The sequence below is a fragment of the Molossus molossus genome, unplaced genomic scaffold, assembly GCF_014108415.1.
Source record: "Molossus molossus isolate mMolMol1 unplaced genomic scaffold, mMolMol1.p scaffold_m16_p_2, whole genome shotgun sequence".
NCBI lineage: Eukaryota > Metazoa > Chordata > Mammalia > Chiroptera > Molossidae > Molossus > Molossus molossus.
The window spans coordinates 128,853,198-128,870,869 of NW_023425355.1; the positions used below are offsets into that span (position 1 = coordinate 128,853,198).

General features: G+C 48.4%; 2 protein-coding genes and 1 pseudogene across 2 annotated transcripts; all 3 read right to left on the minus strand.

Annotated features, from left to right (window-relative positions):
• Nucleotides 1-2,021: 2,021 nt before the first annotated feature.
• On the minus strand, nucleotides 2,022-3,091 carry LOC118635521 (annotated as a pseudogene).
• A 5,950-nt stretch (nucleotides 3,092-9,041) lies between these two features.
• LOC118636387 (melanoma-associated antigen B5-like) lies at nucleotides 9,042-10,082 on the minus strand. The gene has a single exon (XM_036271490.1). It carries the CDS (start codon nucleotides 10,080-10,082, stop codon nucleotides 9,042-9,044), a length of 1,041 nt encoding a protein of 346 aa, XP_036127383.1.
• A 4,028-nt stretch (nucleotides 10,083-14,110) lies between these two features.
• LOC118635522 (melanoma-associated antigen B1-like) lies at nucleotides 14,111-15,136 on the minus strand. The gene has a single exon (XM_036270174.1). The coding sequence runs from the start codon at nucleotides 15,134-15,136 to the stop codon at nucleotides 14,111-14,113; it is 1,026 nt and encodes a 341-aa protein (XP_036126067.1).
• Between the last annotated feature and the right edge of the window lie 2,536 nt (nucleotides 15,137-17,672).

Genomic DNA, 17,672 nt, shown 5'->3' on the forward strand with positions numbered 1-17,672 from the left:
TATTTACTCTGTGAAAGATAGACGTTAGTTTAAGAAACGTTGTGCTGAATAAGAGGCTATGAAGGACAATTTGATTTATTTTGTATTGTTTGCATGAAAAGAAATTTAAAAAGAAAATTGTCAGTGACTACTTGGAATTATGGCAGCAATAAAAGTCACATATTTTTAAATACCACAATTACTTTATATGAGCTTCGACAATAAGCATACAAACATTTGAAATACTAACAGTGAACAATGTTCTTTGCTGCTGCCAATATTAGTTGCATACAGTCCTTCATATAGATATTGAATCCAGTTATGTCAACTAATTTGCTTTTTATATATCTCCAGGTGTTGAGCTTAGAAAACTATTATATAAATCACAATACAAGATGGCTAGCAGATATTGGCTAATATTTTAAAACTGTCAGTTAATATCATTTTAATCCCAGATGATGCCACCCACATCACTTGGAATTTTTTTGGATCTAGGCGATGTCATAGAATATGTAATACTCTCGGACAAAACACTGAATGAACCAATAATTGACCCTAGCTAACAAAACTAAGTAAATTTTCCACATTAAAGCATCTATCATTTAATTCAGAAGAGGAGTTGCCTTCCCCAGGTGGATGTACCTCAAGCTTCCAGAATTGGGGTTAAAGTACAAGTTTTTCCATCACTCCCATTTGCTCTTGCTTCCCTTCCAGTTGTACTTCCTTCTAAACGAACTCTGTGTACAATAATCACACCCTAGAAAAAACCTAGCCCAAACTAAGAGTTTGCCAAATTAACTCAGGAAAGCCTGATTGAAATGTCCCATTAAGGGAGAACACTGTGTGTGCTTCTTCCAACTCTGGGTAAAGAGTGTCAGTACAGTGGTTTCTTGGTATCTAATGTCAAGAGAATATCATCTCTATTTCTCAGGAATCCCCTGGAAATGATGAGCATGGAACACCTAGACAGCACATTCTGTTCACCTGCACTGTGCCAAGAACAAAGGATAATTTCCTTTCCAACCCCAAGTATAGATTTCTCTCTGATTACCCACAGTGCTAAAGTAACTTTCACCAGCCATTTTCAATTACGTACTGAATGCCGGGGTCCCACTCCCACCAACACCCCAATTCATGTGTTGAAGCCCTAACCCCAGTGTGATGGTATTTGGAAGTAGAGTCTTTGGGAAGTAATTAGGTTTAGTGGAAGTCATGTGGATGGGTTGTCCATGATGTGATTAGTATTTTTCTGAGAAGCACAAGAGATATGAGATCCCTGTCTTCACCATGTCTAGACACAGGGAGAAGGAGGCCATCTGTAAAGTAAGGAAGGGAGCTCTCACCAAGAACTGAATCTACTGGCAAATTGATGGTGTATTTCCCGGGTTCTAGAAATGAGAACAATTTTTGTTTAAGCCACACATTCTGTGATAATTTGTCAGAGGAGCCTGAGCAGACTAATGCTTGCATAGTCTCACAACTCTCAAGCGTACCATCGGCTGTACTCGCCTCTACTCACCATTTCCACAAACTCCACTGGCCCATCAGGTGACAACTAAATCCCACTAAGGACTTGCAGTTGCCTATAGTCTCAAACTGCCTTGCTTCAATATTTAACACATAAGAGTTTTCATAAGAAACACACTCTTCCTCACCCATTCTTTTTACTTTACCCTTAGGTGTTAATAGGTGCTTCAACATCTTCTCATATGAGTACAACTTTCAGGCAATAAAATTATATGAGTAGAAGTGGCATTTCCTTTAGCATTCTCAGTACTGAGAATTCCCAATAGCAGATATTCAGTGTGTGGTGCATAAAAGAGTCAGCAAACATAAGACCTGATTTATTAAGATTTCATTTATTTTACTTCTGGAATAAACTAAGAACATCAAAGTATAACATAGTTAATTTAAAAAACTGGAGGTTAAATGAAACAAGGAAAATTAAGAACAGTCATACATTTGATTTCCTATTACATTATCCCAACAAGTAGACTTTGGTATCCTCTTACATTTATAAGAATGTTATATCTATTGTGATGTTATATATTCTGGTCTGGAGGACAGAAAGCCTCAGAGTTCTCTAGGGGTGTAAAGGTTTTGATGGCCATGGCCTTGAAAAGTGCCCTGAGCTTAGCAGTAGTAGCAGCCCTGGCTACATCTCTGGCCTGGACTCTCTCTTCCTCATCTCGCAAAGCCTCTTCGTAACAGCCTGGGAAGGCACTGGGGTGGATATCATTGACCTTCGCCCAAAACTCCAGGACTTTCATCTTGCTGGTTTCAAGATGGGCTTTTGGACCCCACAGGAACTCATAGCGTGGAGGATCACTGTCAGGCACCTGGTGGTACTCCAGGTACTTTAGCCTTACAAAACCTTTGGGAATAAGCTTCCTGGGTTCCCCAAAGACAAAGTGCTTCCTCCCAGGGTACACTTTCATCAGACGCAGATCTCTCCACATCTCTTCCTCAGAGACACTGTTGCCATTCATGAAGATCAAACCCAGGATATGCATCAGGAGACCGGTCTTGGTAATCCTCTGCCTGCACGGACTCTCCCATTATGGGGAAGCTTCAGTTTGCTGACAAGGGCATGTAAGTGACTAGTTGAGTCGACTTCATTCGTTTCTAATGCAAAGAAGATTTCAATTTGCTCAGAGGCTCTCTTCAGCAAGTCATCAAATTGATCTTCGTAATCTTCCCCGATAATATGCAGCATGTCTTTCTTCAAAATGGGCTGTCTCAATTTGTACTTGAACAGAAGGAATAGCTCCAAACACACAGTCTTGTTGGCAAAATCATCCACCTCTTTGAACTCAGTGAAGAGTGGAGCCTCAACGGAGCCTGCCCCATCCTCTTCTTGGCTGTTGGAAGCTTCATCAGATCCATGGCAAGAAATGCCTACAGAAGTAGTGGTGGTGATTGGTGTGCTTGCAGGCCCCTGGAAGGTGCTACATGACCCAGCAGTAGGCAGACCCTGGCTAATAGTTTCAAACTGATGAGAGGAGGAGGGAGTGGACTCCTCTTCTGCTGCTTCAGTGGCCTGAACATTGCCACAACTCTGAGGCACACTTCGGGCCTGGTGGCGTTTCTTACTTCTGTGACCACGAGGCATGATGACACTATGGTCAGGGGTAGCAGGGAGGAGTCCGAACAGGAAATCAGGAGAGGTACACACCTGGGTGAAAGAGAATGAGATGGTTTGAGTGCCCTCAGGGGTAAGATTGATTCTACCTTGGTTTTAACCAAGGCTGCCTGTGCAGGTTTCCTTTAAGGCAGTGTTCTAGCAACCCACAGGGCTCCCGCTCTGACCACACTCCTCCTTGAGAAATCTGTGGAGGCAGTTGGAGGAAATCTTAGACTACAGTTTGCCAGCATTGTGAAGGGTGCTCTGAGTGACAGCAAGGGGCGCTGCTAGTGGGGAACCTCTGTTCTAGAGTGTGCGGTTTTTCTCAGTTCACAATCAGAATCCTCATGTGAACTATTAGCAGGACCTGGGCCCCCTCTATTCTGCTATTGTGAAGTTGACAGCTTAAACCAAAGCTAGCACCTTCCTGAGACCCCACAGGAGACAGTGAGAGGTTCCTTAGGTCCTATGCCTGACAGTGGGCATGCAACTGAGAGTTATGCAGAGCCTCTCCTTCATGGGCTGCTTGGGTCTCCACTTCTCCTGCAGGGTACTCACCTGGACTCCAGGTAGTGCCTGGTATACCTCCCTTCTGATGACTGGTGGCTGCCCCCTGACACTAAAGACCTCTTTTTATTTATATTGGACATAAATAAGTGAGTGTGAGTGTCAGCCTGACAGGCTGGCCTGATCCTTCAGGTTCTGAATTCAAAGGAGGGGCTCAGAATTCTTAATCTTATTCAGTGGTGGGTGGTTCCCTAAGGCTTTCTGTTAACTTTTGGCATAGGCTGGGACTCCTCCGGCTGCTAGTATTTCCTCTTAACACCCCGCGGGAGGATGTGTGTCACCCTACATGCCCATGTTCTCTAGGGCTGCGAATAGGGGTTCTCTTGCGCTGCTGTTGTGGGTTTTCCCTCAGATATGGTCCACGGAGCCACTAAACTCCTGTAAAGACCTGCATATCCTGCTACTGCCGAGGGTAAACCGCCCCTGTTAAATGGGACCTCGCAGTTCCTCTGCCCGGCAACCCCCATCCCCCACACCACCCCTGGGCCCAGAACACCAAAGGAGAAAATGAGTGTCAGTCATCATGTCCAGGAAACTGCAGGCTTCAGTGGGGCAGCAGAACAATGATTCCCTAGGTGGCCACCTGGGAAGCCTCCTAACTCGAGCCCCTCCCCTCGGGCCATGGCCTTCTCACCCCTGTGACCCTGCTTGCAGAAGCAGCCTGACAGCCTAGCCCAGGCCTCCCAGGGTTGAGGGCAGCAGCAAGTTCCGTGCCTCCTCACTGATGGGGGTGGGCCAGCAGTTTAGACCACTCAGAGTTCCCTCTTTCATTCCATTCGGGGCGTGGTACCCTTCTTCTCAGGTCAAGGCCTTCAGCTTCCCGATCTATCCACTAGGGGAGGACGGTTCACATCCTCCAGACCTGCATGCTTGGCTCCTCAGGGAGCTGCAAACAGGTCCTTGGTGGGACTCTCAGCCTCCGTTACCGCACCTTGACTCTTGTCAGGGTCTTCTTCTCCTCTGCTGACCTGGGCCTGCCCGCCTATTCCGAGGTCCACACCTTCCTGAGACCCTCTGGCTGGAAATCTTGGTCCGCCTGACTGCTTTGCCCAGGGTCCCCTAGGCCTGAGAACAGGGGCGGGGTTTGGGGCTACTGGCTGATGCTCCCCTCTGCCCTGGGTGCTTCCCTCATTCTCTATTCAGCCTCCTCACCTTGATGGCGCTAGAACCTGCGCCTCCTCACTCGCCTGCTCCGAGTTCGCCCACTTGAGGTAAAGCTTCTCACTTCCGAAGACGTGATAGGTGGGAGCCAGGGCCACTCCTCAGGTCACTAGCGACAGGGCCTCTCAAGGCTGACAGCTGGGCAGGATGTCTTGCGCCCCCTCTGTTCTGGGGTGGAGCATACCGTCAGTCTCACAAGATTGTCAATCACACCACTCCCAGGACCCTGGGCGCTTCCCCAGGCCACAGACCTTTCACCAGGGCCCTCACCTCCCAGAGGTGTCCCCTGCCCAAGTCAGCCCCTAGGCTACATCTAAGAGAAGACGAGGGGAAATGTCTGCTCCAACCGCTCTGTGATTGAGTCCTTCATCGGGGTCCGCATCTGGGCTCCGCTCTCTTCAATGAAAGGCCGCTGGGAAACGCCACAACCCTGCAAACTCCTGAGCAATCCACCTGCTGATTGTCTACCAGAGAATGGGTCTGTGTCCCAGCAGTGATGAGAGATGGGGAAGCTGAGGTACCAGACAGAGGACTCAGGGTAGAAGGACCTAAGGAACCAGGCAGAGCATTTAAAGTAAATGGGCCTGTGACCAGGCAGAGCACTCGGGGAAGTTGGAAATAAGGTACCAGGCAGAGGACTCAGAGTAGATGGAACTCATTTACCAGGTAGGGGACTCAGGGTAGACAGACCTTAGGTACCAGGCAGACTCTTGGAATAAATGGACTGCTTGCCAGGCAGAGGACTCGGGGCAGATGGACCTAAGGTATCAGGCTGAAGACTCGGGTGTAAGGAGGTCAGAGGATTCCAGGTAAAGGGAGCTCTGGAATCAGGCAGAGGATTTTCGGTAGATGGAACTAAGGAACTAGGCAGAGGATTTGGGTTAGACAGAAATAGATTATGAGGCAGAGGACTCGAGATTGAAGGAAGTATGGTACCAGGCAGAGGATTTGGGGTAGACCAACCTAAGGTACCAGGCAGAAGACTCAGTGTGCAAGAAGGTGAGAGAATTCTAGGTAGAGGGAGCTTCGGTAGCAGCCAGAGTACTCAGGGTGGACAGACCTAAGGTACCAGGAAAGGACTGGGTGTGTAAGAAGGTAAAGTACTAAGCAGGGGACTCAGGGTAGAGGGAGCTAAGTTATCAGGCAGAGGACTCGGGGTAGTTGAATCTAAGGTACCAGGCCATGAACTCAGCGTAAATGGCCCTAACTTACCAGTCAATGGGCATGGGGATAATGGAGCCAAGTTACTAGGCACAGCATTCAGGGTAGATGGAGCCAAGGTATCAAGCAGAAGGCTCAGAGTAGAAGCTAAGGTACCTGCCAGAAGATTTAGGGTAGAGGGATCTAGGAGAGTAGGCAGAGGACTTGTGGTAAACAGAGTTGCGGGGCCAGGCAGAGGACTCCAGGTAGAAGTCGCTAGGGTACCTGGCAGAAGACTCAGGGTCCAGGGAGGTAACGTACCAGGTAGAAGACTTGGGATAAATGGCAGGTTCTCAGACAAAAACATACAAATAAAACCCATGATTTTCTATTACATTTGTTTAGGAACCAGGTGTTTTTGTTAAGGTAGCTTCTGGTCCAAAAGAACTATTCTGTATAGGAAACAGACAATTTTATAAGATCCCATTGTACATGTTCATATTATTACCAGATATTATATCCTGTATTTTATTAGTTATATTTCTCAATTTTTTGTTATTCTGATTGCCCTGCATTCCAATGCTATGCATTCCAATCTATCACGTTAAGAACATTTTTTTTTAATTGCCTGAGACATATTTTGGAGTTATGAGAAGAAAAGTGAATGAAGATACACAAGGTCTGCTTCAGGGTGGGAGTGGTGGAACAGTGTGTGTCTTCTAGAGGAATTCCAAGGAGGGGTCTGTCACTTACCACCTTGTCATTGTCAAAACATGACAAGTTCTTCATCTGCTCACTGAGTTTGATAAACCCTATCTTGTAAGACTTTGGGAATGTATTTGTTGTATGTGAAGCATCTGTTAACATGACAGCCAAATATTAAGTATTAAATGCATGGCACTTATTATTTTTACCTAGAGAGTATCATCATAAATAGGCATTTATTTTATAAGTCAGCATATATATGTCTGAGAAAATGCGATGCTCTTAAAAGAACACCAAATCAGCCAAAATTCACTTTGCAAGGAAGAAATAAATAGCTCTTCTCCATTAGAACATTTATTGTTTAGTATTGGTTGGTGGGGTGTTGTCCCCTACCTTCATGCAACTCATAGTTTCTAGAATTTCTTCAAGGGCCAACAAACTCAGTCTTTTCCAGCTGTCCTTTATTCCAAACCAACTCTATTTACTTTCTCTTTCCACCAAATTCTAGCACTGTCTTAGAATTTGCCTAACTACACTCAAGATACCCTAATTGAAATGCTCTTTTACTGCAGTGGTATCTGATTCTACCAGTTCAAAGCAAAAAGTGTCAACAATGTGGCTTCTTTGCATCTCACTTCCGGGGAGTTTATCATTTGTCAGAAACTCCCTGGAGAGTGTGCATACAACACCCATGTATGTACTCTATTTTCATGCATTCAGATGGGAGAAGACACACTATGGCTTCCTGCCTATTGGGGCCTGAATTTTTCCCTCCAAGTTCATGTTAAAAATATAATCCCCTTTAACTCAAAATGAGACTGTAGTTGGAGAAAAGATCTTCAAAGTGAGGCTTTCTTTAAAGTAATGCCATTAGAATAGGCTGTAATCTAATCTTAGTGGAGTCCTTATAAGAGTTTAGGACCCACCACAAGATACCAGACTTGTACACACACAAGGGAAAACCATGAGAAGAGGGTATCCATTTGCAATCTGATGATGGGCCTCGGAGCAAAGCAACCCTGCTAGCACCTTGACATTGGAATTCCAGCCTTCAGACCTGTGATAAAATAAATTTCGGGTGTTTAGGCAACCCATTCTGTGGTATATTGTTAGGGTAGCCTGAGATACCACATACAGAGCCCCAGACAGAGTTTTTTTTTTTTTTTTTTTTTTTCTAGCTTACCTGTCTTCCTATGTTATTTCATAAGAGCAAGTTCAATGGCCTCCTATTTACCCCATGAGGTGAGGATGGAATTTTGGCACTATGGAATTGTGGTGTCCAAAATCACAACACTGGACCCTGTGTAGATGAGCAAGACAGCCATTTATCAAATCATGTATACTCACAATATCGTGGTAGAGGACACCAATGCCCCACTGTCGCACTTGAGGGTTGCACTCAGAAACAGTGAGTGAGCAGGCTCTGTGGGAGGCAGGGTATGTGTGTTATCAAGAGCATGAGGTGACCCCTAATTCCCAGGACAGCATGTAATCAAATTGTTTGCAAAGTACACAGGCTGGTAGAGAAGAGAAACCCACTACTCAGGAATTAGCAAAATCTGGACCCTGTCCCCTTCATAAAGATGGTGGTTTGGTTGGGGACTCGGTCTGCAATTGAAGAGTATGGAGGGCAACCTGGAGTGAGGCACTTTGAGGTCCTGCTGATTTCATGGCAGGTCCAGGCAGCACATAATATTGGGACTTAAATTGAGACCTTGCCTCACAGGGCAGTTTTCCACGAAAATATTTTCTCTCTCAACTCAGACATCTCAGCTGAGGGTCTGGCCTCTGCTCACCAGCCTCACAGCCTCACCTACTCCAACATGTAGCTTAATTTAAAATGACATTTCAGGGATTGACTTGCAGTATCCCCAAACTTAAACGGCCTTGACGCAGATAATTTACACTTATTGCTTTCGTCTGCAACGCCTCCCGAATCACCCGCTCTTTCTTCTTTCCTATAAGTCATAGAGGGAGTCTCAACATCCTCCTTACATGGTCGAAGCTCCTAGGGAGGAAATTCCATGAGCAGAGCCTGGGCCTATATCTTATCATCCCTAGTACTACTAGCACAGAGCCTTAAAAGGCAGATGCTCAATTAGTTTTGGAGAATAGAAGAAAAAGGGAGCGAGAAGTTTAAATTGGTACAAATTACTATCTCCCCCATTCTTGAAGAAGCTAAACATATCAAGGTATCAAGAAATAAATTTTACAATAGACTGAACAAGAAAGGAGACTCCAGGTTGATGATATTTTATTTTCTTTCTATTCTGTTATCCCCACAATTTTATTGTGGCATTCTTTCAGATGTTCACCGAACATCCTATAATGAGGTCACCTATCTTTTCGTGACCCAAAATCATCCTCAGAGACTACTAGGAGTGGACACTCTGGTGGAGGTGGCCATGGAATAGTTCCTGTCTCTGGTACCTGTGAAAGCCTTGACAGGCGCTCTTGCTGGTGCTCTTTCTTCTTTCTCCCTCAAAGCTTCTTCATATTGTGATGTGAAGGCTCTTGGAAGCGGATCGTTGACCTTGGCCCAAAATGTCAGGATTTCCATCTTGTTTGTTTCGACATAAGCTTTGGGCCCCCACAGGAACTCATAGCATGGAGGGTCACTACCGGGCACCTGGCGGTACTCCAGGTACTTTAGCTTCACTAGGTCTTTGGTAATTAGCTTCCTAGGCTCCCCGTAGATATAGTGCTTCTTCCCAGGGAACAGTCGCATGGCATTGAGGAATTCCCAGATCTCTTCTTCACTGGCACGGTTGCCATTCAGGAAGATCACGCCCAGGATATTCATCAGGAGACCGGTCTTGGGTAACCCCCTGCCAGGACGCACCCTCCCGTTATTGGGCAGTTTCAGTTTGCTGACAAGGTCGTAGGAGTGTCGGGTTGAGTCCACTTCCTTCAAGTCAGCTCCAAAGAGAACTTCAATGCTCTCAGAGGCTTTCTTAAGGATCTCAGCAAAATAACGGTGGTACCTTTCATTGACAATGTTTAGCATGTCTTCCCAGAGAATGGGCTGCTTCACTCTATACTTGTACAAAAGAAACTTCTCCAAGACAGTCACCTGGACAGTTAGAGGGTCACAGCAGGAGTTCTCGGGAGATAAGCCCTCATGGGACCATGAATAGTCCTCATCTTGGCCATCCTCAGAGCTGGTGGGAAAAGCTACCGAAGAGGGAATGTAGATAGGTGGCACTCTCCAAGACTCCTGGGCAGTACTAGTTGCCTCAGTAGCTGATGAGCTCTCTGGATTATCCTCCAAAACAGGAGATGAGGAGGAGGGGGGCTCTTCTCCCACTGTGGCAGCTGCCTCGAATATCCAGCGACTCTGGACTTCATCTTGGGCCCTTTGTGGTTTCTGATTGTTGTGGCGCTTACTTCTGTGCCTCCGAGGCATGATGAGTAGGGTCACACAGAGAGAGTGGGGTGGGGGCGGCAATTGGGGAACAGGTAATGAAAGCACCTGGAGGAGGAAGGTTGAGAGTGTGTGTGCACCTTTGACCTAGAAACACTACCTGGAGTGTAAGGAAGGCTATATTTGCAGCTCTATTCAAGGACACTGCTCTAAAACTCCACAGGGGTCCTGTACTAATCAGCCTGTGCCTTGACAAACCTTGAACCTGTATGCTGCCAGTCCTGCCTCAGGCATACAGAGGGGACAGCAGGGACTGGCAGTCTTTGAGTTTGAGGAGTGTCTTGTTTCACATTCAAGTGCATCATTCACTTGGTGGCACTTGGAGGGAACAACAAGAATGAAATGAAGGGGTTACTCCACTCATGACCCGCGTCCACGTATTCATAGTACTGAATATTCTGTGGTGGGTTTTCTGTCATGGTCTGTCTGGGGTCCTGAGTCTTCATCAATGGTCCTCCTGTGGCTTCGCATGAAGCCTTGTGTTCCCCACCCCTTTAATTGAATCGTGGCTACACCTTCAAACTAAGGATTTCTTCCCCCAGAGAGGAAATGAAAGTAAGCATTGGGGATGGCTCAGCTTGATAAACCTGTCCTGGGTGTTAAGGGGCTGAAAGGAGTGGTGGGCCCAGATACGCTTTCATCCCTTCTATTTAGGGATGGATGGACACGTAGTCCTTGCTTTGACCTACCACAATCATGTTCTGTAGTTTTTCTCTGACCCTTAGGCCTGCCTCTCATGCTAAGGCCAGGACAACAGTGAGCCCTCTAGAGGAGAGTAAGGATCTTAGGCTCTGGCAATACCGGTGGTGTTGTGATTCTTTCCAGGCTGGGTAAGGAAGGACTATTATGGTGTACTCACTGTTGAGAGGTGTGTGGTTCCCTCGGTCCTCGTAGTATTCACCTTCGCCTCTGGAAAGCCTAGAAATCTTCCCACGAGGGACCTCAAGTTATACCCCTTTGACCAAGTCCCTCAACCCATTATGACACCACAGGAAGCATGTCCTCATGCCGACAATGCCCAGGTATCCCAGGGCAGCCACTAGGGTGGAGTCCTGTGGGGCTTTCCCAAATCTGAGAGTGATGTTTTTTTAAAATCCTCACTCAGGATTTATACTTACATTCCAGGAAGGGCCTAGACCTCCTTCCTTTCCTTAGCTGAGTATCCTCTCCTCAAATCAAGGCCCTCCCATCTCTGACCCCCTTCTTACTGAATCAGACTGACTGCCCTGGCGAAGGTATCCCAGGGTTGATGGCTTGGGCAGTGTCTGTGCCACCGCATGGTCACAGTGTCTATGTCCTTCTTTTCCTGGCTGGGCCTCGAGTGTCTCCCTATACCCTGCTAGGTCTCAAAGCTGTACACCACAGCCCTCCTCTCTGAGGTTCCAGAGGGGACACGTAAGGGAATGCACATGAGGCTCTCCTGCTGGTGCCCTTGCAGGGATGACATCAGGATTCAGGCTCCTTGGGGCCTCTGTTCAGGGTAGGGGTGTGCGCTCAGTCCTCACACAGGATCCTTCCCCGGCTCCTGGCAGACTCCTGGAACTGCTTTTTCTTTCGAATTAGGGTCACCCATGAAGACCAAATATTATATCCCTGAAAACCCTGAAAGTTAGTGAGGGCATGCTAAATCTCACAGCCCTTCCTGGGTCTTCTACCTCTGAAAAGAGACACAAGCCAGTCTCTCACTGCCTCCAGTTGGGACACAATGTTTGGCTTCCAGTTGTCAATCATCAGATCCTCCTCTTGACGCCGCTCTCCTCTGTGAAACACTTCCTGGCAAAGGCCATATCCCTGAAAACTCTTGGTTCGTCTGCCTACTGAAAACCTGGCAGAGAATGGGTCGATGCCAGGAGTGACGTGGGGTGGGGAAGCTACAGTGAAGGTAGAGAGCCAGGACAGGTGATGTGCTATCAGAGACCACACCCTGACCTCTTCCTTCTCTCCACTAGCCAGACAACATCTTAGCTAACTGTGCTTATCTTAGATTTACTTTCTAAAGGAGAGAGTAAGAGGCAAATGAATTTGGGAGCCCCTGATTATTTGAGGTTTTCTGACATTTTCTTTGTAGGTTTAGATATTATCACTGAACATTAACTTTTTCTTTCTTTATTCATACCTCACAAATATTTTGGTAATTTTCCCGCTTGTATGTGGCGCTATGCTTTCCAAATCGATATTTTGAGTATGAACTCCTGCTTTTTGAAACCCGCATTACATTTTCAAGCTGGGAGCAGGAAAATAAATTAAGTGACATGAGGTGTACAGCAGACTTGGAGGATTGGCATAGTATGAAATGTGGAGGTATTCAGAACCAGGGTCCAGCCAAGCTGTGTATTTCTTTGGCCTTGAATGTGAGACTATTTCAAGCTCTTTATCTGAAAAATGAGTCTGGTAGTATTTAATGCAGGACTACGGACATTCACTTGTGATAAGAGATATAAGCCATCTGGCCCAGTATTAGGCAAATTTGGTGCTTTTAATGCATGGAGTTATTACTAAGATGATTTGGACCCCAGAAAATAACCACCTTCCCTCAAAGAATTTAAATTCCAGACTCTAGTGTAGAAATATGCAACTGTGTACAACATAGAAATCCACACCAGCCAAAAGGTTGCAGAGCAAGTAGAAGTACAGAACATTTCCCCAACACAGCATGTGTTATTTAATATGGGTGTGGGTTGTCTTCTTTAGTGGGATGCAACTCAGAGTTTTCATCCAAACCACAATTAATTTCATTCATTTCATCACCTCCTTAAATGGAGCCCTCCCTTGCAGTTTGTCAGATTACACTCAGATTCTCTAGTTAAGAAACGGTTTTCATGGAGCCAGATGAGCCTCTCCCAGTCCATGAATTGAGAGACTTTCTAGTGGCTTCTAGGCATCCCATTCAAGGGAATATCACCGTTATTTCTCATAAACACTCCGGACATCCTATGTCAAAAAGACCTAGTTCCTGCACTATGTTCACCTGCCCTTGGCAAATGCACAAAGGCCTTCCAGCCAGGCCAAAGATGGAGAGTTCTCTCTGGTTTCCCCACATCCCAAAGCAACTCATGTGATGCATTTGCCATTCCTGGGTCAGTCTCCAAACTCTGATACTCATCTTCTGAGGATCTTGTCTCTATGTACCACTCCCTCAGCTTCTTCAAGCCCATTATGCAGCCCAACTGAAAATTGCTTATCCTCCATATCCCCAGGGACTAGCAGTTTCCCAAAACCACCCATGCCTTGATCCCATGATGAACAATATATCGCTCTCATCCGCAACCCCCTCTTCCACACCTCTTCTGTTTACTTGTCCTTTACTTATCATTACAGAGCATGCCAACATCTTCTTTCTATGACCAGTGCTGCTGACAGATTCTCAATTCTATAGGCACTGGCTATCAGTCTTCCTTTCCCTACCATCCCTAGTACTATGAGAGTGTTCCAAAGAGCAGATGGTCAATTGATGCCAAAGGGTAAAAAGACAGGAGCACGAATTCCAATTTATTATAATTTAATTTCTCATACAGTTTGAAAGAGCTGAGCAAATCCAAGTATGTTATTTCATTTTATAAGAAAAGAACCAAGAGAATAAAGCAAACAAAGAATTAACCAGCCTTTACTGTTGTTTCCCCATATTGTGATCCCAACTCATTTCATGTACGATTTTCATACTTCCAGGAAAAGCTGTTGCTGTGCCCTGTTACCTTGCACTGTAGCAAAAAGTACATGTTGAAGGCTTTTCAATTCGTTACAAAAAAGAGAAAAACTCTTAAACTAAAACGTCAACAATAATGCATGTGACATCCGTGACGTTAACAACTCAGATTCTTAAGCAAATAAACCCTCGCTTAGAAGGAAGAACATTGGAAGATGCATGTAATCCTAAATAATGCTCATCTGCAGAAGAAAAAGAAACACAACAGTATGAATGTTTTGTTCCCTCCAGAGCCCACTACTCTTTACTATATGGAAAATTGACTGCTCTCTTCAAACTCAAGGAAAAAAGCCTACCCTAGACTGCACTAGACATGGGAGGTGCTGCCGGACATGGCCCTGGACAGAAAACTGGCCTTGATAAAAGGGCCAACAATGACTGCGGCTCTCAACCATGCTTTATCTTCGTCATCTCTCAAAGCCTCCTCATACAGGTTTGGGAAGGCATTGGGCACCGTATTATTGATCTTGGCCATAACCTCCAGCACTTTCATCTTGCTGGTCTCAGTGTGGGCTCTTGGGCCCCACAGGAACACGTAGCGTGGGGGATCACTGTTGGGCACCTGGCGGTGAGCCAGGTACTTTTGCTGAACCAGATCCTTGGTGACGAATTCCCTGGGCTCCCCGAGGATGGGATGACTTCTCTCAGGACGGACCCCCAACACTTTGAGGTACTCCCAGATCTCCTCCTCCGTGGCGCGGTTGCCTTTCATGAAGATCACGCCCAGGAGCACCATGAGGAACCCGGTCTTGGGCAAGACCTCATCGCTGCTCAGGTCTCCCTCAATCGGGAGGCCCAGGTTGTTGACAAATGAATAGGTGCGACGATTGGGTTTGTTTTCCTTGAGCTGAAGGCCAAAGACCAGCTCCATGCGCTCAGAGGCTCCCTTGAGTATCTCAGGGAAGTGCTCTTGGTACTTTCGCTTGACAAACTTCTGCAGTGCGGCCTGTGTGATGGGCTCCTTCCTATTCAGCTTCTCCAGCAGGTACTGCATCATTTTGGTCACCTGCCTGGCTAGAAGATCTTTGCGAACCCGTGGAGTGGGGCGTGCTGCCTGGGAGGCACTTGGTGTTTCCTCACCTTGGCTCTTGGCACTGGCATCAGATCTTGGGCATGTGACACCTGCATCGGGAGAGCTACTGGCTGAGGCTCCCTGAGGCTCCTGGGGTGGGTCAGGAGCCAGGGCGCTCGGGGGAGAATCCCCCGAAAGAAGAGAGGGGGCCTCTTCAACCTCTGCTGCAGTGGCCTGAGCATCCTTGAGACCCTGAGTCTCACTCTGGGCCTGCCGTCTTTTCTCAAGGGCACGGAGCTTACTCTTCTGCCTCCGAGGCATGATGACACTGGTCAGGGACAGCAGGCACTAGTGTGGCAGGACAGTAGGTGATGCCAGCACCTGGAAGAGGGAGAATGAGATGGCCTGTGCCCCTTTAGCTGGGACATTGCACCCTTGCTTATCCAAGGCCATCTCTGCAGGGTCTGAGGGCAGTGCTCTGGGAACCCACAGGCTCCTGTTCTGACTGGACTCTTCCCCAGACACCCTGCAGAGGAAGTTAGAGTGTGCCTTAGGCCAGAGCCTTAGAGACCCCCCGGGGTGTTACCTGGGTGACTACAGGGGCTGGCGGGGGTATCCTGGGTCCTCGTCTGTGGAGTGCTCTCAGTTCCCATGCAGGATCGTCAAGTTAATTATTGGGAAGACCTGGGCCCCGACTCCCTGCTCTTGCTCTGAAGGGGGCACTTCAAACCTCCGCGCCACAAGTATGAATGGAGAAGCTGCCTCTGGCCGGGGGCACCCAGGACTGATGTCTCTGTGGAGCCCTCTCTGTCCTGGATCTTTAGGGCCCTCAGTTTCCCTTCAGACTACTCACGGGGTCTCCGCGCAGGGCCTCTGTCGGTTTCCCTTCATCACCCCTTCGGGGTGGGTCATCCCTCAGTCCCCACTCAGTTTCCCTGCTTGGCTCTGCTAGAGGCAGGGTCTCCTCTGGGACTAAGGTCAGCACCCACCCCGGCGCCAGAGGAGGACTTAGGACTGGCGTTGTCTAGCTGCCCTTGCCTGTGTTCTCCCAAATGAATGTGGCACCAGTGGAAGAGAGGCCCCCTTGGCAACACCGATACAAGGTTTCACTTTCACCCCGTTGGACCCCCTAGGGGTGTCTCGAACATCACTCCCTGTGCTGAGTTGTGATCTGGCTTCTCAGGGAAGCCTTCCCCTCCCTGATGCCTGAGCAGGAATGAAGGGGCGCTTCCGCCTGCCCAGTGCCCGGGCTCCTTGAATGGCGGCAGGTAGGGACTCTGAGGTGTCCTCCGCGTTACTGGGCCAGTGGTCCCCGCAGTGATCCTGCTCCTCACCCTGTGTCTTCCCATGAGCTGGCATCCTCCCTCTGCGGGCCTGCTGCCAGCCCCTCAGACCAAGGCCCCCACCCCCGCTGCTGTCCGGAGGACAAGGAGAGAGAGCACCTGGGTTTTGGACCTGCCCCGAACCTCCCAGGCCGATGTCAGGACCAGGACTATATGTGGCCACGTTCTGGGGTGCGGGCTGCCCTCACTCCTCACAAGGGTCCCCTCTTTCCGTCTAGAGGGCCTGGGGTTTCTCAGAGTCCAGCACCCTCGGGCTCGGGCCTTTCTTCCCTCAGACCGCGGGCCGAAGCAAGAGGACTTTGGGCCTAAAAGCCCTGCCGGGGCCTCCAGCCTGAGCGCCGGGGCGGGGGGTGGGGGGGGGTGGGGCAGGGCCTGTGTGGCTGCCTCTCCTCAGGGGGGCGCGGGATTGGGGTTGTCGGGGAAGCGCCCGCAGTCCAACGCAGGACAACTCACACCTTGACACTGACAAGACGTGGGACTCCTCCCTCTGCTCAGCCTGGGCAGCAGTGTCAGACAAGGCCTCGCCTCCCACAGCAGGCTTGGGCGGAAGTTAGGCCCGGCCACTTCCGGTCATGCGGGTTGGGCCACCCTGAAGGGGCCGCGTCCCAGGGGACTCACGCAGGGGCCTCTCGCAGGCCCTTGGCAGGTGCTGGGACTGCTCCCCCTGCTGTGCCGACTCATCTGCCCCCAGACCAAGGCTCTCATTTCCCTCAGAACCCCAGTGGGAGTGGTCTGGGGCCTGAGCTTTGCAGCCACGCCTGGCGCCTCCCAAGACTGACATGAATGGGCGCTCCCCTCAAGCCTCTGTCAGTGTCTTCCCTTGACTCCTTGCACTTGCGGGGCGACCTCCCCTCTGCCGACCCAGGCCGACCCCTCACACCAAGGACCTCAACTCCCTCAGGCTCCTGGGGTGTGCGCAGGAACATCTCATCGGGCCACTCCTGCCGGGAGCCTCCCAGACATGGCCACGTGGGTGAGAATCCAGTGGCGCCAGTGTCCTGGGCTAGGCGACTTGCACTGAGCTCTAGCAGGCCTGGAATGCAACTCAAAGCCTTCCTTTCCCACCGAGTTCCTCAAGAAGCCCGTGGGAAAGTGGGGCTCTCCTCAGCGGGACAGCTCAACCCGGGGCCTCCCTCGGCTCACATCAGTGCCACTGCTCCAATCGTCTCAAATGAGTGTCTGTCCTTGTGTGCAATTTCTCTGCTGCTTGCTATTCTTTTTCAGCAGGTTTGTATTTCTGACAAAGATGGTGTATATAAGGTATGAAACATGATGTGTTGATACATGCATGCATTTTGAAATGATTACTACAATCCAGGTATTCAAAGTATCACCTCCCATAGTTCCCATTTGTGTGTGTGTGTTGTGAGAAATCCTGCCATTGTCAACAACTTGAATGAGCCTAGACTGATATTATGCTAAGTTAAATAAGACAGCCACAGAGAGGCAAGTATCACATGATCTCTTATATGTGGAGTCAAAAACAGCATTCAAATGTATGGCAACATAGAGTT